A 27613-nucleotide genomic window follows, 5' to 3' on the forward strand; every position below is an offset into this window, starting at 1 on the left:
ATGTTTTTTTTGGCCAGATAGTGAATTATTTCAAATACACTGGCTCACATATACAGTAATCAGTTTCCATAGTCCATTTAATATTGGAAGACAAGAAAAACACATCACTCCATAATCCTATGAGCAATACCAGAGCTAACATGTAGAAATACACTCAGACATCAGTAGAATGGGCTTGTGTTGATTGTCTAAACGGAACAATGTGACCATTCATCGATTACAGTGTGGCCAGAACGACAAAGACAAATTACAGTGCTTCAGTGCATATAAATACAGGAACAATCTGAGATAGCAAAAAAACTCCAGTAGGTATTCTTTATCAAAATAAAGGGAAAAAAGACAAGTACTTTCTTGTAATTAAAAACAGAGAATGCTGGAAAGCTCAGCAGGTCAGGCAGCATCTGTGGAGAGAGAAACAGAGTTAATGTTTCAGGTCGATCTTAAACGCTAACTCTGTTTCTCCACAGATGCTGCCTGACCCGCTGAGATTTCCAGCATTTTCTGTTTTTATTTCAGATTCCAGCATCCGCAGTATTTTGCTTTTGTATTAGTTCTATTTTGTAGCTGTTCAAGTGTATGATGTACAATAAATTTTATGCAGTCTGTTATTCCTGGATAACCAAAGCAATGCTTTTTTTTAATATTAAAATAGTTTTGATGCCTATTTTTAGAACACCAGCTAGCCATGGTTTAGGATGTTTGACACTGAACACCTCCTCTCGGTTTCTGATCTTCCTTGTATGCTTCTCCACAGTAAGCTTTGCGCTGCTCCTCCAGGAGACATTCTGTCAGCTCCACCTGTTCCATGTCGGCAGTGATCGCCACCTTTTGACGTGGCGGAAGCAGATCTTCCAACTCAGTCAGGTTTTGTGCGGGAATCCAGCCGTATGGGGGAAACTTCACCTGCAGATGAGGCAAGAGCGTAACTATCCAACAGTCATAACCCGTACCTTCAGTAACCAGAACGTCCTGGGCTAAAACTTACCGAGAACTGAATCATCAGCTGGCCTTTCTCAAACGGATCTCTGTAAATAGGTAGACCTTCATTAAGAACACTTTTAAAATTGCCCACTCTCATAACGTCGCCTAAAAAAAAGACAACCAAAATTCAGGTACAAAGTAAAATGCACATTAAAATCTCACCGACTATTTGGTACAACATATATTACCTATGAAGGATCAATAAAGAGGAAAAGGGTACTAGATTGGGAAAAATAATTACAGAACAAGGGACCTTGCCCGGATTGAATGGAAGTAAAAATAGAAAAATAGACCAATAGATCAGCAATAGGACTGAATGGCCGCCGTTTCTCTGATTGGCTCTCCATTATCACATGACCTATTGCTGATTGGTTCCGTTGGAGGATAAGCCACACCCTGAAGTTTCTCTGGAATGTGTAATTGGAACAGCTGAACATCTGACTGACTTTGCAAATTGTAAGATGATCCTTTCTGACTTCTGAAGCCAGAGAGGACACATCTCGAGCAACCCAGCAAAAGCTATCAAGTTCCAGTCGAAGTCCCTTACCCCAGCACAAGTGCTTCCTCCCCCAGCCAAAGTCCCTTACCCCCCCCCCCCGCACCATAGATGGGGCATTGTGTGGGTAACAGATTGTTAACAGGTTTATTGGGTATACAGTGTCGTAACTTCTGGATCTCATCCACTCCAACAATGGCCCTTGTAACACATGCACTGAGCTTTCGAGAAATCGGGTGTGGGTGTAACGGGGGTTGGAAGAACATGATCTGTCTTGCCAGAGTTCCCGCTCTCCCCTCCCACCCTCCCAACCAGTGTCTCTCGCTCTCTCTCGCCAGTCAGAATAAATTTCTAAAAGGAGGATTGTACTTGACCAACCTTGTAGAATTCTTTGAAGAAGTAAGAGGATAAAGGAAATGCTGGCAATGTGGTGTATATGAATTTTTAAAAATAAAGCATTTCATAAGGTACCATTACAGCAAAGATAATGGTACACTGAGTTGCAGGGAATGTGGCTGGAAAGCAGGAAAAATAAACCCAGAAAGGAGTGGCTCTCTGCAGAGTGGGGCTGCTCTAACTTACTGTACAGGATTCTCCTCTTGATTCAAATTCCCACTCTGCTGTGTTCATTAAATGTTTTAAATACAAAATTACTACAAAAATGACGAATTACCAGGAGTAAATTAATGATCAGAACAGAGACGATACCAAAACTTTCTGATGACACCAAATTCTGACTAGGATTGTGAAAGGCAGCACGATCAGTTCGGATAGCTGGCAGGTGGAAACGTTTCATTTTGGAAGCAATATTTAAAGGATGTAACCCTTAATTATTAAGATTTTAAATGGCATAAAAGAAACACAGGTCACTAAACATTAATGGCAAACAGTAACTAGTGGGGTGCCGCAGGGATCGATGTTGGGACCCCAACTATTTACAATCTATATTAATGACTTGGATGAAGGGACTGAGTGTAATGTAGACAAGTTTGCTGATGATACAAAGACGGGTGGGAAAGCAAATTGTGAGGAGGACGCAAAAAATCTGCAAAGGAATATAGACAGGCTAAGTGAGTGGGCAAAAATTTGGCAGATGGAGTATAATGTGGGAAAATGTGAGGTTGTCCATTTTGGCAGAAAAATAGAAAAGTAAATTATAATTTAAATGGAGAAAAATTGCAAAATGCTTCATTACAGAATGACCTGGGGGTCCTTGTGCATGAAACACAAAAAGTGAGTATGCAGGTACAGCAAGTAATCAGGAAGGCAAATGGAATGTTGGCCTTTATTGCAAGGGGGATGGAGTATAAAAGCAGAGAAGTCCTGCTACAACTGTACAGGGTATTGGCGAGGCCACACCTAGAGTACTGCGTACAGTTTTGGTCTCCGTATTTAAGGAAGGATATACTTACATTGGAGGCTATTCAGAGAAGGTTCACTAGGTTGATTCCGGAGATGAGGGGTTGACATGAAAATAGGTTGAGTTTGTTGAGCCTATACACACTGGAGTTCAGAAGAATGAGGTGATCTTATCGAAACATATAAGATTATGAGGGGGCTCAACATGGTGGATGCAGATAGGATATTTCCACTCATAGGGGAAACTAAAACTAGGGAGCATAGTCTCAGAATAAGGGGCCACCCATTTAAAACTGAGATGAGGAGGAATTTCTTCTCTCAGAGGGCTGTAAATCTGTGGAATTCTCTGTCCCAGAGAGCTGTAGAGGCTGGGTCATTGAATATATTTAAGGTGGAGATAGACAGATTTTTAAGCGATAAAGGAATAAAGGGTTATGGGGAGCAGGTGGGGAAGTGGAGCTGAGTCCATGATCAGATCAGCCATGATCTTATTAAATGGCGGAGCCGGCTTGAGGGGCCAAATGGCCGACTCCCGCTTCTTATGTAAGCAGATAAAGCCGTACAATGCCAACAAAGTTTTAGTTTTATGTATCCAGAGACAGAATATGGGTGGTAATGTTGAACGTGTACAAGAGCTCTGTTAAGCAAACGATGGAGTATTGTATACAGTTCTGAACTATAAAACAATGGAAAGGGGGATGGGATGTTGCAAGGGGTGAGGGATTGGAGCCTGAAGATGGAAAAGGTCGGCGCCTTTACTCCCACTGAATCAGAGAAGGTTAAAAGGCAACTTGATAAGGTAAGCGATGATGAGATTGTTTCCACTGATCCGTGAGACAGTAGCAAGAGGAATTACAAAAATAATTTGAAAGAACAGTTTTGCACAGAAGGCATTTAGAATGAAGAATTCTTTCAAATGGTCTGTTTCTGCACTAGAACATTCTAAAGTAAATTTTAAAGTGCTATTTTAACCAAGTAGGAAATAGTATAATTGTGCCAAATTCTGAAAAAGATAAATGGAGCTTTCAGTAATGTTAGGACATCACTGCTTTAGAACTTTATATAGCGCTAAGAAAGAAATAGTATTTTCTTTGATGTTAACCTGGTTTTGAAGTAATCAGAAGTGTCCTTTTGTCAAGTGTTATTACTGTTCTTTTGAAACCACATAAAGCTTCCACGAGCAGGATTTCCATTTTCATTATCAAGTTATTTCCATGTCTTCGGAATAAATCATGGTCCTTTTGATCAAGCACAATGACGACGTCACCAGGATCTAATCCAGGCTCCTGATCCCCCTCTCCACGGAAGGTTATCTTCTGCCCATCTTGCATACCTTAAATAAAGTCATTTCAGAATATGTAATTCCCAAAGTCATAAATAAAACTATTATACAGAACAGCTCCAAGATCTAAACCTCAGAGCATCCTTACTCTCTTCATTTACCTTTGTCTATGTGAACTTCCAGTATTTTTCTCTCTTTCATAATTTTGCGTCCATTACAATTCTTGCACCGGTCTTTTGGATCAATGTGTTCACACTGCCCGTGGCATTCGGAGCACATTGTCTGAATCTGCTGCACCATTCCAAGCCCAATTTGTTGGATGTGGATTTCAATCCCTCGGCCTTTGCAGTTTGGACATTTTTCCACAGATCCTTTCTTGCCTCCACAACCTGTTTATTTTTTTTTTAAATAGACAAGATGAAAAACATGGAATAAAACTCTTGTGTGGCACCTTGTCAAAAACCTTTTGAAAGTCCAAATACACCACATCTACTGGTTCTCCCTTGTCCACTCTACTAGTTACATCCTCAAAAAATTCTCGAAGATTTGTCAAGCATGATTTCCCTTTCATAAATCTTGGACCGATCCTGTCACTACTTTCCAAGTGCGCTGCTATTTCATCTTTAATAATTGATGCCAACATTTTCCCCACTACTGATGTCAGGCTAACCTGTCTTCATTACCCGTTTTCTCTTTCTCTCCTTTCTTAAAATGTGGTGTTACATTAGCTACCCTCCAGTCCATAGGAACTGATCCAGAGTCTATAGACTGTTGGAAAATGATCACCAATGCATCCACTATTTTTAGGGCCACTTCCTTAAGTGCTCTGGGATACAGACTATCAGGCCCCGGGGATTTATTGGCCTTCAATTCCATCAATTTCCCTAACACAATTTCCCGCCTAATAAGGATTTCCTTCAGTTCCTCCTTCTCACTGGACCCTTGGTCCCCTAGTATTGCCGGAAGGTTATTTGTGTCTTCCTTCGTGAAGACAGAACCAAAGTATTTGTTCAACTGGTCTGCCATTTCTTTGTTCCTCATTATAAATTCACCTGAATCTGACTGCAAGGGACCTAAGTTTGTCTTCACTACTCTTTTTCTCTTCACATATCTATAGAAGCTTTTGCAGTCAGTTTTTATGTTCCCGGCAAGCTTCCTCTCATACTCTATTTCCCCCCTCCTAATTAAACCCTTTGTCCTCCTCTGCTGAATTATAAAATTCTCCCAGTGCTCAGGTTTGCTGCTTTTTCAGGCCAATTTATATGCCTCTTCTTTGGATTTAACACTATCCTTAATTTCCCTTGTTAGCCACGATTGAGTCACCTTCCCCGTTTTATTTTTACTCCAGACAGGGATGTGCAATTGTTGAAGTTCATCCATGTGATCTTTAAATGTTTGCCATTGCCTATCCACCGTCAACCCTTAAAGTATCATTCGCCAGTCTATTCTAGCCAATTCACGAAACATACCACCGAAGTTACCTTTCCTTAAGTTCAGGACCCTAGTCTCTGAATTAACTGTGTCACTCTCTATCTTAATAAAGAATTCTACCATGTTATTTCCCAAGGGGCCTCACACAACAAGATTGCTAATTAGTCCTTTCTCATTACACATCACCCAGTCTAGGATGGTCAGCCCTCTAGTTGGTTCCTCGACATATTGGCCTAGAAAACCATCCCTAATACACTCCAGGAAATCCTCCTCCACTGCATTGCTACCAGTTTGGTTAGCCCAATCAATATGTAGATTAAAGTCGCCCATGATAACTGCTGTACCTTTATTGCACACATCCCTAATTTCTTGTTTGATGCTGTCCCCAACCTCACTACTACTGTTTGGTGGTCTGTACACAACTCCCACTGGCATTTTCTGCCCTTTGGTATTCCGTAGCTCCACCCATACCGATTCCACATCATCTAAGCTAATGTCCTTCCTTACTATTACGTTAATTTCCTCCTTAACCAGCAACACCACCTCACCTCCTTTTCCTTTCTGTCTATCCTTCCTGAATGTTGAATACCCCAGGATGTTGAGTTCCCAGCCTTGGTCACCCTGTAGGCTCTTTCAGCCTTGGATAAACTTCTGGACGCATATGCAACCGGTTGCAGTTTGCCTGACACATTGGCTTGCTGTAACACACAACCGACCCCGTACGAAGATGCATCACAAGCTAGTACTAAACGTTTACATGGGTCATACAGTACAAATAACTTGTTAGAACATAGCAAGTTTCAGGCCTTGTTAAAGGCTGTCTCGAGATTTACCCCAAACCCAGTCGTCACCCTTGCATAGCAATAAGTGCAAAGGTTCCAGCAAAGTGCTCAACCCCAGTAGAAAGTTACCAAAATAGTTGAGTCCCAGAAACGAATGCAGCTCCATCACATTCTGTGGTCTGGGTGCATTCTTGATGGCCTCCGACTTGGAGTCTGTGGGTCTGATGCCGTCCGCCGCGATCTTTCTCCCTAGAAATTCGACCTCTGGCACCAGGAAACTTGGAGCATTTCAGCCCGAGTCCCACTCTGTCCAGTCGCTTTAGAACCTCTTTCAGATTGTGCAAGTGTTCGGTGGTGTTGCGGCCAGTGATCAGGATGATCTTGAAACACCACGGTGCGCGGAACCAATTTCAGCAGACTCTCCATGTTCCTCTGGAAGATGGCCAAAGCCGAGCGAATCCCAAAGGGGCATTTGTGGTATATGAACAGTCCTTTGTGCATGTTGATGCATGTCAATTTTTTCGAAGGTTCAGCCAGCTCCTGTCATGTAAGCAGAGGTTAGATCCAGCTTGGTGAACGACTTCCCCCCTGCTAGCGTTGCGAACAGGTCATCCACTTTGGGTAGTGGGTACTGGTCCTGTAACAAGACTCGGTTGATCGTTACCTTGTAGTCCCCGCAGATTCTGACCGTCCCATCACTTTTCAACCGGAACAATTGGACTGGCCCACTCGTTGAACTCGATTGGCGATATGATCCCCTCGATCTCGACTTTCTCTCGCATCATGTATGGAACCGCTCGGGCCTTGTGATGAACAGGTCATGCATCAGGGACTAGATGGATCTGCACTTTGGCGCCTGTGAAGTTGCCGATGCCTGGCTCGAATAACGACGTGAATTTGTTTTGCACTTGGGCGCACGAAGCGTCATCTACCAAAGACGATGCTTTGATGTCGTCCCAGTTCCATCGAATCTTTCCTAGCCAGCTTCTGCCGAACAGCGTTGGGCCATTGCTGGTACAATCCATAGTGGTAAATCATGCACAGCTTATCATATGATACCTTCACTGCCGCACTGCCAATGACTGGTATGAGGTCTTTGGTGTAAGTGCGTAGCTTGGTGTGGATCGGGCTTAGTTTTGTCCTTTGTGCCTTGTTGCCCCAGTTTCTCAAAAGCCTTCTGGCTCATAATTGACTGACTCACCCCCGTATCCGATTCCATAGAAACTGGAATGCCGTTTAATTTGACTTTTAACATTATTGAAGGGCTTTTGGTGGTGAAGGTGTGTACCCCATACACTTCCTCTTCAGCCTCGGCTTGAGTTGCCTCTCTTACTTGTTCAGCATGATCCACGCCGGATCAGTCATCTTCTGCCGACTCTGTTAGGTGGTGAGTCGCAGCATGTCTGCACATTCACTGGAGGTGCCCCATTGTTCCACAGCCCTTTCACACGTAGTGCTTGAATCAACATTGATGGGCTCAATGATTACCCCCCAGCGCCAACATGGTGTTAATGGATTCGCATTCACGCCCCACGGCGGATTCAGTCATCCTAGGTCTGGCCTCTGTGGGCGTGTAGGCCCTGCCATGTACAGTTCTGCCTGCTGAAGGTGTTATTTTATGCACAGTACTTTCCGGTGTGCTTCGATGCTGCAATGTTTCGTGTTGTCGTTCGTGGACAAGGCTATCGTGATGGCCTTGCTCAGATCTAGGGATTCGGCAGACAGCAAGTTTGCGAAGAATGACCTCGTGGCTGATTCCAAGCACGAAAAAGTCCCGCAATACTTCCCCCAAAAATCCAGCAACGTGTCTTAGGTCGGCGACATAGCTCGTCACGTCCTGGCCCTCGGAGCGATGGTGTGTATAAAAGTGATACCTGGCCATCAAGATGCTCTCCTTCGGCTTGAGGTGTTCCCAAACCAGTGTGCACAACTCTTCATATGTCTCCTCCGTTGGTTTCGTCGGTGCTAGCAGATTTTTGATGAGGCCATATATCGTGGACCCGCAAATGGTGAGGAGAATCGCCCTGCGCTTGACCACGTTTTTTTCTGTATCCAGCTCATTGGCCACGAAGTACTGGTCAAGACGCTCAACGATGGCTTTCCAATCATCACTCTCAACAAATCTCTGAAGAATACCAACGGCAGCCATAACCGCGTGAAAGTTTGTGATCTGTTACTCATCGCCAATTGTTATGTTCAGAATAACTCCACAAGACTGTATATTGTAAGCTCAAACTGTTGTGACCTTGATCTCTTTAATGTAACTCCAGAGTGAGGAAGCAGCATGGTAGAATGCCTTTTATACCTGGGTGTGCAGGTGACCCTTGGGTCTCCCACAGGTGCGCCCCCTGGTGGCAAGTCTTACACACTGGTTTACATACATAATAGAAACCTTTTTTCCTGTTTTTGCCATACACTGCAAAATCAAACAGTTTACACTTCAAAGCTTTTCAAAATGTACATCTAGCTCATTTAATGAAAACTTATTGGTGGCTCTCTTGTTCACCCCATTGTTTGTTGTCCAATACCTCCACACAATTACCTCCGACCATTCCCTTGGTGGTTACCGTATTAGTAAAATAGAATACCATAACATATCCAATCATGGTAACTGCCAGCGTTTCCAGGACAGTGTCCACAGCCAAAAATCACTATAGCTCCTGGATCTTCTGCTTCTAGCAAGATCAGGAATTTCCACTCAGCATGCAGTGGCACTGATTCACTTTAGAGCAGCAGTAACAGGAGGGAGGAGCTAGAGGAGGAAGGAAAGAGTTCGGAGAATCCCAGCATTGGAGGGAGAGGGGAGAGTTGAAAGCAAGGAGTGCACAGGCATCAACTTGGGGCGGGGGTGGCAGGAGGGAGAGGAGAAAGAGAGAAGGTTGAACAGACAAGTGGAACAGGAGGAGAGGAGACAGGGAGTAGAGTGCCAGCATGAATGGACAGCTCGATGAAAAGTGCCAGTCTCAAATAGGTGAGGCAGGGAAAGATGAGCATCAGGTTGATCGGAGGAGGACAGTGCCTGCATGAATGGCGGGTGAGAGGTTACCTCTGAATTGGGAAGCAGGTGATAGAATGTTTGTACACTGGCTTCATGGGGAGCACAGTGCCTTTGAACTGGAGCTATCTACTTTAATCCCATGTTCCAATATTCTAACCAAAATTCTAATTCTTTCCCCCCCCCCCATTATTTCTGAGTGCTAATCCTCAATCTATGGCTGTTCTTTACCAATTCACCAACCACACAAACAATCTTTCATTGCTTACTCTCTGAATTGTGAAAATATCTATTGGATCCCCTTTAACCCCAGTGATAAAGCCCCAATTTTTTGATAGCTAACCTTTCATTGCTGAATCTTTGTTGTACTAATTCCATGGCTGGAGTTCCTAGTTATTAGAACTGGATTACTACAGAAAACCTCTCTAAACTGCCAAATCCCATCATTTACTTATTTCCCGCTATCTGGCTATGAGACGCTCTCAATATGGTAACAGATTAATTATTTGACTCAACCAAGAAAGACTCTAAATTGAACACCAGCATCATTAAAAAAAAACTTGCTTTGTTCCAAATTAATTAAGGCCACCATCTTCCCATTTTTCCTTTGATATCGCTTCTGACATTTTTTTAAAAAGACAGAATATTTTGTATCCCAGCAGAAGCCAAGTTTCTATCAAGCCTGCATCATGCTCGCCCATTCTAATTAGTGTCTCCAGTTCCTTGACTATTTCCAATGCTCTGTACATAAACAGAGTGCAACCCAGCCTATTAACTCTCCAACTATGCTTTCCTTCACCATGCTCTAATTTCTCTCCCATCTGCGGAGGTATGTTTCTCCATAACCTTCTCTTCAACCCCATCCCCTGAGCCGGTGGTTAGATTGCTCTGCCCTTCACTATACTTATTTCAATCTTGCTCACAAGTGCTGCAAAATTTCCTGCTGCTACCCTCCCCCACCCCCCCCGATCTTATTGGTGTCTGACAAGTGTCAGCTGTGGCTCAGTGGGCAGCACTCTCGCCTCTGAGTCAGAAGGTTTTGGGTTCAAGTCCCACTCCAGGGACTTGAGCACAAAAATCTAGGCTGACACTCCCAGTGCAGTGCTGAGGGAGTGCTGCACTGTTGGAGGTGCTATCTTTCAGATGAGACGTTAAACCGAGGCCCCATCTGCTCTCTCAGGTGGACGTAAAAGATCCTGTGGCACTATTTCAAAGAAGAGCAGGGGAGTTCTCCCCGGTGTCCTGGCCAAAATTTATCCCTCAATTGACATAACAAGAAACAGATGATCTGGTCATTATCACATTGCTGTTTGCGGGAGCTTGCTGTGCGCAACTTGGCTGCCACGTTTCCCACATTACAAGTGACTACACTCCAAAAGTACTTAATTGGCTGTAAAGTGCTTTGAGATGTCCGGTGGTCGTGAAAGGCGCTATAGAAATGCAAGTTTAAAAATAAAATTCTCCTCTTTCTATTTTTACTCTCTCTATAAAGACTTTGGTAGCAGTTCTGGTTAGATGAAGCCCATACCATCTGTTCCAGAGCTCATTCCACAGTCCTCAAAACAAACCTCCCTTCTACACCATCTATCAAGCTATGCATAAATGTATTCAAGCCCATTTCGAGTTGTCAGCTTTTGTGGCGTTGTCAGCTGTTAACCAGTTGTTTTCAGTTTGGTATGTGTCATTTCATGCTATAGCTTCAGCTCAACTGCCTCTCAACAGATTATTTAAGTTTTGAATGAAATTTGTGTACCCACCGTCGCATTTGTCACAAATGACATTTTTCTTCAATGCCAACTTCCTTGTGGCTCCATTATAAATATCTTCAAGTGAAACAGCTAACTGGTGCACAACATCCTTGCCTAGACATAGATAGGTAATGCTGTCAGAACATGTGAAAATATATATCCAAATGCTGATTTCAGTTTATATATTGAAACATTATCTTACAATTGAACTTTTCTTTAAGCATCAAATATAATTATGGGATTACTTTAACACTGAGAAAAGTTAAGTTAAATTATTGGTAGACATACAACTAGATAGTTGTCTATACAGAGTTCCAGGAGGTTGATGGAGGATAAGAAATATCAGTGAGTCCGACTGGAGCAATGACAGAGGAAGCTCCCTGTTGTCGGCCACTGGGAAAGTCATCGCTAGAATCCTCCTCAAGTGTCTTCTCCCTGTTGCTGAGGAGCTCCTCCCGGAGTCACAGTGCGGATTTCATCCACTACGGAGTACAACGGACATGATCTTTACGGCACAACAACTGCAAGAGAAATGCAGGGAACAGCACCAACCCTTGTACATGGCCTTCTTTAACCTCATAAAGGCCTTTGACACTGGGTTAATGTGCCATCTCATTTATTACATTGTGGGACTGGTACGGAACACAAGAAATGGTTATGGAGCTATCTTCATGCCCCTTGCTACTTTCCATGTATATGCAGTAAGTCAATGTCATCTTTTGCCAGTTAGATAAAGTTAGCATTTGGGGTTTCTTTAAAAAAAAAATACACTAGTTTTATTTGTTTGCATGTTTCAGGCTACTTTTGTAGGTTAACCCTAGCTTCCCATGCCCAGATATATAGGTGATGTATAGCAAGCCCAGAATCTGAATAGAGAACCCTCTTCAGTTAGTTTTATCAAATGATCTGGGGTGATTACCCTCGAAAGGCAGAAAAGCATCAGTAGACTTTGACAGATGAAACAGTAAAGGAACAAGTGGCAGCAGTACTAATATACATTTGATTATTAAAGTTGAAAATAATTTAACCATTGCACTAAGCTATCATATAAACAATATGTTTATGCAATGGTTGTTTTCCTTCCCACCATCTATAGAAACGATCTAAAGTGACCATCTCTGAAGCCTACAGACACTCACCAATCTGAACAACTGATCAATAAGTATTTTCAACAGTTACCAAGAACAAGCAGATTTAAATAACCATTGAATTTAAACTAATCTTCCAATCAAGCACACTTGAAAAAACCCTACACGATGTTTGCATTTGAATTGATTGGCCTGGCCCCTCCCTTAGACACCGGGGACAGACATCGACTGAAATCTTTAACAATTGAATCCAGTTAAACTGGGGCATGATCTCTGCAAATGAAGCAGGTTTTTAAATTGATGTACCATGGGAGAATTACAGTTGCCAAAAAACATGCAAAATATTAGACAAAAGATACTTAAATGTTGTGTCCTTGGCCCAAACACCAGCACCTGCTGGACTGCATAGTCCCACAGAGATCTCTAATTGCTGGATGGATCATTGCATAAATCACTCACCATTCTGACAGGCCATCACAAGGACGTGTTTATTTGCAACACCTAAAGCTTGGATCCCCTTGATTACATGACCTGATTGCTGATTGGTCCCCTTGGAGGATAAGACACACCCAGCAGTTTCTCTGGAATGTGTAATTAGAACTGTCCTGCCTATTTAATCAGTGACTTTGCAAAGTGTAATTCGAGTCATTCTGACTGCTGACTCCAGGCAGGAGAGAGTTCACTCTCACAGGTTAAGACCTTATCCCAACCCGCCAAACAAGTTCCTGCCCCACCGCCCAAGTTCCTGACATACTCACCCCCCAACCGAAGTTCCTGACCTACTCCCCTGCCCAAGTTCCTTTACCTGCTCACCCACACCTACCTCCCCCACCATATATGGGGCATTGTGTGTGGGTCACGGATTGTTGGGTTTATTGGGTATGAAGTGAATCATCATCATAGGCAGTCCTTCGTAGTCGAGGATGACTTGCTTCCACACTAGAAATGTGTTCTGAGGTGACTGAAGAGTCCAATGCGGGACCTACAGTCTCTGTCACAGGTGGGGCAAACGGTGGTTGAAGGAACAGGTGAGTGGGGTGCTTGGGTTGCCACGTGCTCCTTCCGCCATCGATACTTGGCTTCAGCTTGCTCTTGGCAAAGAGTCGCGAGGTGTTCAGCGCCTTCCCAGATGCTTTCCCTCCACTTTGTGCGGACTTGGGCCAGGGATTCCCAGGTGTCGGTGGGGATGATACATTGTTCAAGGACACTTTGAGGGTGTCCTTTAAGTGTTTCTTCTGCCCACCTGGGGCTCGCTTGCTGTTTCAGAGCTCCGAGTACAGAGTTTGTTTTGGGAGTCTCGTGTCAGGCATGCGGACGATGTGGCCCATCCAGCGGAGCTGATTGAGCGTGGTCAGTGCTTCGATGCTGGGGATATTGGCCTGAGCGACGTTGGGGCGCCTATCCTACCAATGGATTTGCGGAGGCAGCTTTGGTGGTACTTCTCCAGTATTTTGAGTTGCCTGCTGTACATAGTCCATGTTTCGGAGCCATATAGGAGGAATAGTGACAGTCTCGTGACTTCCAGATTTTGTCCAGTCTTGCCACCTGTATCATGTTCTGTCTCTCAAACCCCGCGCCCTCCCCATTAGACCCCAATCACGCTCTTCTGCCATGCCCACTGTGCTGTCCGTATTCTTTAGGCCTCTCCCCCCCCCCCCCCACTCCCCGCCTTCCCCCCAATCCAATTTTCTCGGGAGCCTTCTCCACGGAGCTGAGGAAAGCGTGGCCCGCGCAGTCCGGCAACTGCAACTGAGGTACTGTGCATGCGCGACCAAACCTCAGTGGCAGCGCGCATATGCAAATGGGGCAGAGGCGGCAGCGCACGCGCGCAGAAGGACACAAAAATGTTCGTGCAGATAATCACTCCCACAAGAAAATCTTGGAAGTTTCAGTGTCAGGTGGTTGAAAAATTCCCAGTATCACTGTACAGTTGCGCATCAGCCGGTCATTCCGGAAACAATGTCAACTCTCAATGGAAGTCCTTTAAACATACTGAGGCTGAAACTCTGGCCTCACCGGGTCCATACGAAGTGCGGACGGATCCGGTGAGGCCTCGCAAAAGCCGGTTTTCGGAGCGTGATGTGCATACGCTGAAAACCGGCTTTTCCGATCTGTCAAGATTTGTCTCCGCATCCCCGCAGGAAGGACATCCGCGCGGGTGAGATTGGGCTATTTACACAACTCATACCCAGCGAATGCCCTTCAAACTCTTACGCCTGGTAAAGGTAGGTGCGTAGCTTACTTTTAACAGCGCGAGTTTTAAAACATATAAAAATTAAATTTAAAAACACATTTTTACGTTAAAAACCCTGTCCATTAGGGTAAGTTTGTGTTAAGCCATATTAAAACACAAAAATGTTTTTCAAAATATATTATTTTCAAAAACATTTAATTAACTTTAATATGAAGTAATTTTAAATATGCGAGGTGTTTTATTTATTTATTATGTTGTGTTTGGGGGTTTTCTCATTGATAGTAATGGCAACTCAGAGAAACGGAGTTCCCATTATTATCAACGAGAATACTGCAGAGTGATTGGTTGTCCAGGCCCATGTGATTCCAGCTTGGACTTGCATTACCTCGAAGACAGGTCCCCGTGCGATGCGCAGCAAATGACCGGGATCTTGCGTTTCTCCAGACCAACAGGTAGATTCGTAGATTTTTTTTCCGGGTCGTACGAAGTAAGCCTCCGACCGGAATTTTCACCCCACTGTTTTTTCAAACACGACTGGTTTGACAAACACAACTTGGAAAGCAAAATGTTCCTGGCCAGAAAGCCAAGAACTTCCAACAGTTGATTTAGAAGACAAGCACTCGATGATCACTATTTTGACTTGTGTCGTTGGGTACAACTTGTGCTGCATGCAAATCACACACAAGGCATAAAAGGATCCAACTGTTTCAGTCAGCAGGACTCTTAATAATCCCAAAACACAAATTGTCCTTCTATGTAACAGCTGATTACAATAAAGCACTAATCTTCTACAGGTTATTGTTGGACATTATGGAACAGGCCTTTATGTTTTACTCTAGATCATTTATTTCCAGTTCAATATCTCAAACCACTGCCACAGGAGAACCCTTACTCCCGATTACCTACCCAATATCTTGGTCATTTGTAGTGAGCCCAATTATCTAAGAGAAAACCTTCATCATTGTATTTTGACTTACTGGAAGGTAGTAGAATTGCTAAACTGTGCCATTGATTATAAACTGCTAAACAGATTTATTGAACAGTAAATGGATAAGTGAACAGAAAAGATGACACTGTTGATTTACTTAATCTTAACTAACCATCCTTGGATTCAATAGAAAAGTAACCCGAGTTGTGCCGACTCCACTAAACCACCCTGGAAACTGGACCGAGGGCCCTGAATACTACCCTTTACAAGGTGCTTTGTTGCTGACTGTCCATGGCACCACTCTGGTCTATATCACAATCTCGGTTTCAAATGCATTAGCAAATTTTAACAAGATAAGTTGAGAACTTTTTAAATGACCAGGATGAAAACATCACAGAATCATAGAGGTTTACAGCACGGAAGGAGGCCATTTCGGTCCATTGTGTCCGTGCCGGGCGACAAAGAGCTATCCAGCCTAATCCCACTTTCCAGCTCTCGGTCTGTAGCCCTGCAGGTTACGGCACTTCAACTGCACATCCAAGTACTTTTTTAAATGCTACGAGGGTTTCTGCCTCTACCACCCTTGCAGGCAGGGAGTTCCAGACCCACACCACCCTCTGGCTGAAAAAAATTCTCCTCAAATCCCCTGTAAACCTCCTACCAATTACTTTAGATCTATGCCCTCTGCTAAGGGAAATACATCCTTCCTTTCCACTCAATCTAGGCCCCTCATAATTTTAAACACCTTAATTTGGTCTTCCCTCAGCCTCCTCTGTTCCAAAGGAAACAAACCCAGCCTATCCAATCTTTCCTCATAGCTAAAATACTCCAGTCACATCTTTCCTGTAATGTGGTGACCAGAACTGCACACAGTACTCCAGCTGTAGCTTTACTCGTGTTTTATACAGTTCAAGCATAACCTCCTTGCTCTTGTATTCAATGCCTCGGCTAATAATGACAAGTATCGCAAGGTTCTGTGCTGGGGCCCCAGCTGTTTACACTGTACATTAATGATTTAGACGAGGGGATTAAATGTAGTATCTCCAAATTTGCGGATGACACTAAGTTGGGTGGCAGTGTGAGCTGCGAGGAGGATGCTATGAGGCTGCAGAGTGACTTGGATAGGTTAGGTGAGTGGGCAAATGAATGGCAGATGAAGTATAATGTGGATAAATGTGAGGTTATCCACTTTGGTGGTAAAAACAGAGAGACAGACTATTATCTGAATGGTGACAGATTAGGAAAAGGGAAGGTGCAACGAGACCTGGGTGTCATGGTACATCAGTCATTGAAGGTTGGCATGCAGGTACAGCAGGCGGTTAAGAAAGCAAATGGCATGTTGGCCTTCATAGCGAGGGGATTGGAGTACAGGGGCAGGGAGGTGTTGCTACAGTTGTACAGGGCCTTGGTGAGGCCACACCTGGAGTATTGTGTAACGTTTTGGTCTCCTAACTTGAGGAAGGACATTCTTGCTATTGAGGGAGTGCAGCGAAGATTCACCAGACTGATTCCCGGGATGGTGAGACTGACCTATCAAGAAAGACTGGATCAACTGGGCTTGTATTCACTGGAGTTCAGAAGAATGAGAGGGGACCTCATAGAAACGTTTAAAATTCTGACGGGTTTAGACAGGTTAGATGCAGGAAGAATGTTCCCAATGTTGGGGAAGTCCAGAACCAGGGGTCACAGTCTAAGGATAAGGGGTAAGCCATTTAGGACCGAGATGAGGAGAAACTTCTTCACCCAGAGAGTGGTGAACCTGTGGAATTCTCTACCACAGAAAGTAGTTGAGGCCAATTCACTAAATATATTCAAAAGGAAGTTAGATGAAGTCCTTACTAATCGGGGGATCAAGGGGTATGGCGAGAAAGCAGGAATGGGGTACTGAAGTTTCATGTTCAGCCATGAACTCATTGAATGGCGGTGCAGGCTAGAAGGGCTGAATGGCCTGCTCCTGCACCTAGTTTCTATGTATCCTGTATGCCCTCTTAACCACCTTATCTACCTGGCCTGCTACCTTCAGGGATTTGTGGACCTACACTCCAAGGTCCCTGTGTTCCTCTGCACTTCTCAATGTCCTACCATTTAATGTGGATTCCCTTGCCTTGTTAGACCTCCCCAAATGTATCACTTCACACTTCTCCGGATTGAATTCCATTTGCCACTGTTCTGCCCACCTGTCCACTGGTCCACTGATACCTTCCTGCAGACTACAGCTTTCTTCTTCATTATCACCCACACAGCCAATTTTTGTATCTGCAAACTTCTTAATCATACCCCCTATGTTCAAGTCCAAATCACTGAAACATATCACAAAAGGCAAGGGACCTAGTACCGATCCCTGAAGTTCAACTGAAGAGGACTGTAAGTGACCTCAGGAGGGGAAAGACAGATTAGTAGACAGAGCAGATGAACACCAGATGTAATTTAATACGGAGAAATAGGCCGTACATTTGCGAAGGATAAGGAGCAGACATGCATATGGTGAAACTTGGAGGAGCAGAGATTTAGGGGTTTCAATATTAAAAAAAATTTAAAGTGGGAGGACAAGTTGAAGCAGCCACAAAAGCATATTGGTGGCCAGTTTTTATAAACTGGGGTAGAGTATAAAACCAAAACCAAACCTGTATGAATCATTGGTTAGGCCGCAATAACACTGTGGCCAGTTGTGGGTGCTTTACTTCAGGATGGAGCCAAGGCCACTGAGAGGCCGCAGAAGAGATTCACCAAGGTGAGACCAGGGATGGGAAACGTTTGTTCGGAGGTAGGATTAGAGAAACTGGGTCCCGATAATGTCCCAATACACTGCCACCAAAGTCAGAATGTAGGTTCCTTCTGTAAATGATTTTTTAAATTTCAAAATATACTTTATTCATATAAAAATTTGCACAATACATTCGAAAGTAGTTCAGTGCATTTGGATGCGGTCAGCAATTCCATACATTACATTTGGATGCTGTCCGCAGTTCCGTTCAATACATTTGTTTACTTTACATTTCAAGGTACGATTCATACAATCCAGGATACATTGTGGTACGTTCATCAAGTTACATTACATGTGTCACCATACGGTACACAATGAGGGCACAGTTACATTTGTTTCCAACATGCATTACGCAACAGAACTTGCATTATACATGGCACTACATAGGTGTTTGCTTCTGTAAATGATAAATATCCATAATTCCTTAACAGAAAATGGTATTTCCATGCACTACACATCGTCCAAGTCAACTGCCGGCACCTCACCTCCAAGTTAGTCTGTCAACATGTGGCTCGGTGAGAGGGCAGCTGGGTTAACTTTTCCCTCTTTCCTTCTGGGAGAATATCTGTCCTGCACCCAGCATCTCCCTTCTGGTATTTCCAATCACCATATGCGGAAACTGCAGGCACAATCTTGTATCTTACCATCTAGACTGTAAGTTAATCTTATAAGAAAAAACGAGGTAACTCAAAATGGCTTACCAACCATTTTGTCTTTCTACTGGAAAAATGCATATGTGTGTGAAATTTATTCCCCCCCGCCATTGAACTAGGGAAATTACTTCATGTACCTCTTTTCTCCCTCTGTATTCTGCCACCACCACCAAAGAACATGTCGAAGATGTCCATGGGCGAGGAGAAGCCACCAACTCCTCCTCCTCCTCCTTTAATGGCTTGCTCACCACCTTGGTCATAGAGCTCTCGCTTCTTGGGGTCTGACAAAACCTCATAGGCTTGTGCTATAAGCTTGAACTATTAAGAGAAGCAAGAAAAGAAAAGTAACCAGAAATGAACAAAATAAATTTGAATTATCTACCACCAGTGTAAACATTTCTAACATCACTAACCAATAATTCAACATAAAACAGAGCAAGATTTGAAGTTCGGGATTTTTCTCCTATGAAGACGCTTTCTCTTTGACCTATGATTTGAGAAGAAATCCTTCGACAGACTGTTGAACTGATTTGCCCAAGTAAAGTCATAAAAAGACCATCCCATCTTTAATTATTTTAAACTATTTGCACAAAAGGAACACAGCAAGAACCCAAATAGAACCTTTAAGTTCAGAGCCAACGAAAATTAGTGAAATTATCCTTGGAATACTTCTTCCAAAAGTGGCCAATCTGGGGAAAAAACTTAATGAGGACCATTTTACAATATACTTAATCGGGACACTGCTCTCTAACGGAGCTCCTTAATGAAGTTATTAAACAAAAGAATTGCCCAGGTTGATGGGTATCCTTGGTCATCTACACAGAATGCCAATCTCTAAACAAAGATAGCTGCTGTCGGGGGGGGGGGGGGGGAAGAGAAATCATGCATTAGAGGATATAAATGATGGTGTTTTGCAGGGCAAGAAAAAGGGGTCTGATTTGGGATTTTCCTTATGACTGCTCTTTTTACTGTGCAAATAAGGATTTAGTAACAGATCATGACTTACTGCAACCTGAAATAAGACTCCACGGGCTGGTTTTTTGGGTCTTCTCCGCTCTTCGCCCCGGAACGGCGACAGTGACAGGGGTGGGGTATTCTGGGCAGACGATCAGCCTCCAGCGCCCCGCAGCGATCCGCGGGTCCGGTTTTGCGGTGGCACGGAGCAGCACCTCCCTGAAGAGCTGCGCCCAGGGTGCAACACTCCTGGTTGCGACACCGGCGCAAGTTTGGACTATTGCCCGACCCGTCCGCCCCGCACTGACCGCCTGGGAAATCATGGCGGTCCAACCATCCCGTCGGCGAAGAGGTGAGTAATGTACTCCTAAGGTAAGTACGATTGTTCTTTTAATATTTTTTGCTATTTGTGTTGTGGTGGTGTGAGCAATGTTTTTGTGGGGTTTTTTTTTTTACAATCCCTCACTCCCCAGGCATCTCTGGGAGCGTTCCCGGCCCGGCTCTTTAGCTCGGGAGTTTCCCATCCTTGCGCCCGAGAGAGGTGCACGACGCCTCCCTTAGCACTGCGTTTCCCCCCCACCCCCCAAGGGCCCAGCTGCCCAAACTTACCGACTGAGGTGCAAACTGTTCCTGGGTGCTAACTTTCCCACCCCGTCGCCATTATCGCCCCAAAAACATCAAAACCAAAAATCCAGCCCATAGAAATAAAAAAAAATTAAGGCATAAAAATTAAGCAGGGCCACTAAAGGTGGGAAAAAAACGAGGGTGGGGGGGGAGGGGATGTACAAGGGAAGAGTCAGAGGGATGGGTGGGGAGGGGGTGCTGTACTGGAAAAAGGCATGGATAAGTACTTCAACAGAAGATTGGCTGAAGTAGGGGCAAATAGGCGTTAGGAGTGGAAGCAAGGGAAATCAGGGATAGCATTAAAGCCAAGGAAGTGGCATACAAATTGGCCAGAAATAGCAGCGAACCCAGGATATGGGAGAAATTTAGAACTCAGCAGAGGAGGACAAAGGGTTTGATTAAGGCAGGGAAAATGGAGTACGAGAAGAAGCTTGCAGGGAACATTAAGACGGACTGCAAAAGTTTCTATAGATATGTAAAGAGAAAAAGGTTAGTAAAGACAAACGTAGGTCCCCTGCAGTCAGAATCAGGGGAAGTCATAACGGGGAACAAAGAAATGGCGGACCAATTGAACAAGTACTTTGGTTCGGTATTCACTGAGGAGGACACAAACAACCTTCCGGATATAAAAGGGGTCGGAGGGTCTAGTAAGGAGGAGGAACTAAGGGAAATCCTTATTAGTCGGGAAATTGTGTTGGGGAAATTGATGGGATTGAAGGCCGATAAATCCCCAGGGCCTGATGGACTGCATCCCAGAGTACTTAAGGAGGTGGTCTTGGAAATAGTGGATGCATTGACAGTCATTTTCCAACATTCCATTGACTCTGGATCAGTTCCTATGGAGTGGAGGGTAGCCAATGTAACCCCACTTTTTAAAAAAGGAGGGAGAGAGAAAACAGGGAATTATAGACCGGTCAGCCTGACATCGGTAGTGGGTAAAATGATGGAATCAATTATTAAGGATATCATAGCAGTGCATTTGGAAAGAGTTGATAGGTCCAAGTCAGCATGGATTTGTGAAAGGGAAATCACGCTGGACAAATCTTCTGGAATTTTTTGAGGATGTTTCCAGCAGAGTGGACAAGGGAGAACCAGTTGATGTGGTATATTTGGACTTTCAGAAGGCTTTCGACAAGGTCCCACACAAGAGATTAATGTGCAAAGTTAAAGCACATGGGATTGGGGGTAGTGTGCTGACATGGATTGAGAACTGGTTGTCAGACAGGAAGCAAAGAGTAGGAGTAAATGGGGACTTTTCAGAATGGCAGGCAGTGACTAGTGGGGTACCGCAAGTTTTTGTGCTGGGGCCCCAGCTGTTTACACTGTACATTAATGATTTAGACGAGGGGATTAAATGTAGTATCTCCAAATTTGCGGATGACACTAAGTTGGATGGCAGTGTGAGCTGCGAGGAGGATGCTATGAGGCTGCAGAGCGACTTGGATAGGTTAGGTGAGTGGGCAAATGCATGGCAGATGAAGTATAATGTGGATAAATGTGAGGTTATCCACTTTGGTGGTTAAAAACAGAGAGACAGACTATTATCTGAATGGTGACAGATTAGGAAAAGGGGAGGTGCAAAGAGACCTGGGTGTCATGGTACATCAGTCATTGAAGGTTGGCATGCAGGTACAGCAGGCGGTTAAGAAAGCAAATGGCATGTTGGCCTTCATAGCGAGGGGATTTGAGTACAGGGGCAGGGAGGTGTTGCTACAATTGTACAGGGCCTTGGTGAGGCCACACCTGGAGTATTGTGTACAGTTTTGGTCTCCTAACCTGAGGAAGGACATTCTTGCTATTGAGGGAGTGCAGCGAAGGTTCACCAGACTGATTCCCGGGATGGCGGGACTGACCTATCAAGAAAGACTGGATCAACTGGGCTTGTATTCACTGGAGTTCAGAAGAATGAGAGGGGACCTCATAGAAACGTTTAAAATTCTGACGGGGTTAGACAGGTTAGATGCAGGAAGAAGGTTCCCAATGTTGGGGAAGTCCAGAACCAGGGGACACAGTCTAAGGATAAGGGGGAAGCCATTTAGGACCGAGATGAGGAGGAATTTCTTCACCCAGAGAGTGGTGAACCTGTGGAATTCTCTACCACAGAAAGTTGTTGAGGCCAATTCACTAAATATATTCAAAAAGAAGTTAGATGAAGTCCTTACTACTAGGGGAATCAAGGGGTATGGTGAGAAAGCAGGAATGGGGTACTGAAGTTGCATGTTCAGCCATGAACTCATTGAATGGCGGTGCAGGCTAGAAGGGCCGAATGGCCTACTCCTGCACCTATTTTCTATGTTTCTATGTCTCTGATTTAAATAAGGGGTCAGAGGCTTTGCTCATGGTCAAAAGATCATGATTGCAACCATCTGCAGCCAGAAGTGCCGAGTGGCTGATCCATATCGGTCTCCTCCTGAGGTACCCGCCATCACAGAAGCCAGTCTTCAGTCCTTTCGATTCACTCCACGTGATATCAAGACGGCTGAGTGCACTGGATACAGCAAAGGCTATGGGCCCTGACAACATCCCAGCTGTCATGCTGAAGACTTGTGCTCCAGAACTAGCCGCGCCTCCAGCCAAGATGTTCCAGTACAGCTACAACACTGGCATCTACTCCACAAAGTGGGAAACTGCCCAGTATGTCCTGTCCTGTCCACAAAAAATCAGAACAAACACAATCCGGACAATTACTGCTCCATCAGCCTACTCTCAATCATCAGCAAAGTGACGGAAGGGATTCTCGACACTACTATCAAGCGGCACTTACTCACTGATGCTCAGTTTGGGTTCCACCAGGACCACTCGGCTCCAGACCTCATTACAGCCTTGGTCCAGAGGTGGGGTGAGTGTGACTGCCCTTGACATCAAGGTAGCATTTGACCGAATGTGGCATCAAGGAGACCAGTAAAATTGAAGTCAATGGGAATCAGGGGGAAAACTCCCCCACTGGCTGAAATCATACCTAGCTCAAAAAAAGATGGTTGTGGTTTTTGGAGGCCAATCATCTCAGCCCCAGGACATCGCTGCAGGAGTTCCTCAGGCGGTGTCCTAGGCCCAACCATCTTCAGCTGCTTCATCAATGACCTTCCCTCCAATGCAAAGTCAGAAGTGAGGATGTTTGCTGATAATTGCAGTGTTCAGTTCCATTCACAACTCCTCAGATAATGAAGCAGTCATGCCCGCATACAGCAAGACCTGGACAACATTCAGGCTTGGCTGATAAATGGCAAGCAACATTTGCACTGCACAATGCTCACCTCTAACATGAGAGTCTAATCATCTCCCAACATTCAACGGCATTATCATAATTGAATCTCTCACAATGTATGACCTAGAGGATCTCCGTTGACTCTAAACTTAATTGGACCAGCCATATAAACACTGTGGCTACAAGAGCAGGTTAGAGGCTGGGTATTCTGCGGCGAGTGTCTCACCTCCTGACTCTCCAAAGCCTCACCATCTACAAGTCACAAGTCAGCAGTGTGATGGAATACTCTCCACTTGCCTGGATGAGTGTAGCTCCAACACTCAAGAAGCCTCGACACCATCCAGGACAAAGCAGCCCGCTTGATCGGCACCCCATCCACCACCTAAACATTCACTCCCTCCACCACCATCCAGGACAAAGCAGCCAGCTTGATCGGCACCCCATCCACCACCTAAACATTCACTCCCTCCACCACCATCCAGGACAAAGCAGCCCGCTTGATCGGCACCCCATCCACCACCTAAACATTCACTCCCTCCACCACCGGTGCATCGTGGCTGCAGCGTGCACCATCTACAAGATGCACTGCAGCAACTCGCCAAGGCTTCTTCTGCAGCACCTCCCAAACCTGCGATCTCTACCACCTAAGGACAGAGGCAGCAGGCGCCTGGGAACACCATCGCCTCTAACTCCCCTCCAAGTCACTCACCATCCTGACTTGGAAAAATATATCATTCCATCATCTTCGCTGGGTCAAAATCCAGGATCTCCCGAGCAATGTCCCCATTCAGCCACGTGTGCGCGCGCACCTTAACGGCAATTTGAAAGGTCCTGCGCAGGCTGTTCACTGGCTTTTACATTGTAAATAATGTGCGTTTGCAGAAATTTAAAGGGACAGCGCATTAAAAGAAACAGGCCTGCAGAACAAAGCACTGTGGGAGCACTTTCACCACAGACTGCAGCGGTTCAAGGCGGCAGCTCAAGGGGCAATTAGGGATGGGCAATAAATGCTGGCCTCGACAGCGATGCTCACATCCCAAGAATTAATTTTAAAGTAATGCATGGTCCAGATCATACTTGGAATATTGTATGCAGTTTTTATCATCAGACTTGAGGAAGGAAACTGGGAATGATTTCCAAACTTTAGATTGTGAATGAAGGTTAAGGGCTGGATTTTCGGTCTTTTGCCACCCTTGTTAGCGCACCGGAGGGGTGGCAATGGTGGCAGAAAGCACTTCCGGGCGGGCGGCCTGCTTACCCCGGGACATTCGGTGCCTGTTTTGAGGGAGCGTGGAGCAGTACCGCCCGGGAGAGGCGAGCCAGTGTGCAACACCACTAACTGCGACACCGGCTCGAAATTTGAAAGTCATCCGATCCGTAGCGTTACGTAACGTGCCCTGGTGGGACTGCCTGTGAAGGCTGGCGGTCTGAGCTGGACCAGCTGCAGTGAGTGAAGGAATGTGGACCTGAGGTAAGCGTGATTGTTTTTTTTTTACATTTTTGCGATTTATGTTGTTGTGGCGTCGGTAATGTATTGGGAATGTTTTTTGGTGGGTTTTTTTCCCAGATTTTTCCCACTGCAGGGACTTGAGCACATAAATCTCAGGCGATACTCCAGTGCAGTGCTCAGGGAGTGCTGCATTGTCGGAGGTGGCATCTTTTGGATGAGATATTAAACCGAGACCGCGTCTGCTCTCTCAGGTGGACGTAAAAGATCCCGTGGCACTATTTCGAAGAAGAGCAGGGGAGTTATCCCCGATGTCCTGGCCAATATTTATCCCTCAATCAATATAACAAAACACAGATTATCTGGTCATTATCACATTGCTGTGTGTGGGAGCTTGCTGTGCACAGATTGAGCTGGCACATTTCCCACATTACAACAGTGACTGCACTCCAAAGTCTCTCATGGGAGCGAAGGTCAATCGCAGCAAAAGCGAGGCCATGTTCTTTGGCAACTGGGCCGACCGATCCTTTATTTCCTTCACCGTTAAGCCTGATTACCTGAAGGTGTTGGGAATATGGTTCGGAGCAGACGGGGCTTGCACCAAAAACTGGGAAGAGCGTATCGCCAAAGTGAAACTAATACTGGGATGGTGGAAGCTGCGCTCCCTCTCCATCGCAGGAAAGAACTTGGTCATCAGGAGTGAGGTGCTTTCGGTATTGTTGTACGTGGCACAGGTCTGGCCCATCCCACGCTCCTGTGCTGCGGCAGTCACCTGGGCCGTCTTTCACTTTGTCTGGAGGTCCAAAATGGACCGTGTCTGCAGAGACACGATGTACAAATCTCTGGACAGTGGAGGAAAGGATGTTCCGAACGCAAACACCAAGTGTCACTACGTGCTGAGGTTCTACCTGTCTCCGGTGTTGCGAAGGATGGGTCTGGCCACGCTGCCGCGAAACGCCCCCACCAGCTGGACCATGCCTGTCCACCTGTCCTTCGTGGAAAAGTTTTTCAGAAAAAACCCCTTTGACCTCAAGGCTATAAAGCAGTGGTCGGCACGTAAGGTCCTGGACGCCCTACGAAAGGAGAGCGTGGACCCTGTCGGGTGGTTCCCTGAGCAGACTGTCAAACTCGTCTGGCAGAACATCTCATCACCAGAGCTTTCACACAAGCACCAAGACGTAGCTTGGTTGGCGGTGAGGAGGGCCCTACCTGTCAGATCCTACATGCACAGCCGGGGTTTCAGAGACACGGCACTCTATCCCCGAGTTGGCTGTGGTGCAGACGGGACTGTCATCCATCTCCTTCAGGATTGCGCCTTTGCAAGGCAGGTCTGGAAAGAGATGCAGTGGTTGCTGTTGAGGTTCATCCCGAGCAGCTCCGTAACACAAGACCCTGTGCTCTACGGGCTGTTCCCAGGGACACACACCGAGACAGACATCACCTGCTGCTGGAGGGCCATCAACTCGGTGAAAGATGCACTTTGGTCTTGCCGAAACTTGCTGGTCTTCCAGAGCAAGGAGATGTCCACGTCTGCGTGTTGCAGACTGGCGCAATCCAAGATCCAGGACTACGTGCTGAGGGACGCACTGAAAATTGGTGCAGGCGCCGCAAAGACACGGTGGGGAAGGGCCACAGTTTAAAGCCCTTCCGCCACGGTAAACCCAGGGGCTGGAATCAGTACAAAACAACCCTCGGGCCGTACTTGTAAACTTTCTGTATACATAGAGCACCATGATCTGAAAACACCTATGTAGTGTCATGTATAAAGCAAGTTCTGTTTCGTAATGTATGTTGCAAAGAAATGTAACTGTACCCTCACCCATTCCGTGTACCGTATAGTGTCACTGGTAAAGCAATATGATGACTCTATTACAATGTATCCTGGATTGTACTGAAATGTAAAGCAAGCAAACGTATTGAACGGAACTGCCGTCAGCATCCAAATGTATTGTATGGAATCGCTGACCGCATCCAAATGTACTGAACTGTCTTCCAATGTATTGTGCAAATTTTTTATATGAATAAAGTATATTTTGAAATGTAAAAACAAAATTGGCTGCAAAGCGCTTTGTGACGTCCGGTAGTCGTGAAAGGCGCTATATAAATGCAAGTCTTTCTATGTCCTCCTGCTGGGAGCAAAGATCTACATATTACAAAAATCACATTTGGAAGGGTTTTTTGGACGAGAGACCTTGAGTGAGGTTGCATGGTGGGTATATTACCCCCAGTGGGAGAGTTTATGTCCCACTGTGAGCTCCCCGTCCCCCGGGAAAGCCCGAGAAGGTGCTGGAAGGTTCCCTGGGTCTTACCCTCTCCCCCTCCGCAGGGTTCTTGTCCGGGTGGTATTTCAGCGCCAGCCGGCGATACGCCTTCCGGATCTGCTCCGCAGTGGCGGTGGGTTTGACGCCCAGCGTGTCGTAGAAAGCCGACTCCTTCACCATGGCGGCCGGCAGTGGGATCGGGCGGCTCAGTGTGTACACACAGTGCGCAGGATCCGGCCCGCACTCAGGCCCCACAGCCCGGCATTGTTCCCCGTCAGCGGCGCCGCCGCCGCCATTGTGAGTCAACGGGCCAGTGCCCGCCGGCTGCTGCTCATCAGTTGTTGTTGTATTTTGCCTCAGCGCGCAGTCCGGCGCTCGAGCATTTCTCCCGCTCGCCGGCCGGCAGAAGCTTCTGGACCAG

The 27613-nt window shown here is 45.5% G+C and overlaps 1 protein-coding gene across 2 annotated transcripts; it reads right to left on the minus strand.

Moving 5' to 3' along the window:
* Positions 1-59: 59 nt before the first annotated feature.
* On the minus strand, positions 60-27613 carry LOC139234170 (dnaJ homolog subfamily A member 4-like). Of its 2 annotated transcripts, XM_070865196.1 has the most exons (7): positions 27241-27613; positions 18839-19019; positions 11084-11188; positions 4280-4507; positions 3939-4169; positions 986-1086; positions 60-903 (listed from the first exon to the last, which is right to left on the minus strand). In XM_070865196.1, exons 1-7 carry the CDS (start codon positions 27370-27372, stop codon positions 691-693), a joined length of 1191 nt encoding a protein of 396 aa, XP_070721297.1. In that variant the 5' UTR covers positions 27373-27613; the 3' UTR covers positions 60-690. The 2 variants fall into 2 exon arrangements, with proteins under 2 accessions (XP_070721297.1, XP_070721298.1); XM_070865197.1 differs by lacking the exons at positions 18839-19019; positions 27241-27613 and adding an exon at positions 17909-18825.

This window comes from Pristiophorus japonicus, chromosome 21 (assembly GCF_044704955.1).
Source record: "Pristiophorus japonicus isolate sPriJap1 chromosome 21, sPriJap1.hap1, whole genome shotgun sequence".
Classification (NCBI taxonomy): Eukaryota; Metazoa; Chordata; class Chondrichthyes; family Pristiophoridae; genus Pristiophorus; species Pristiophorus japonicus.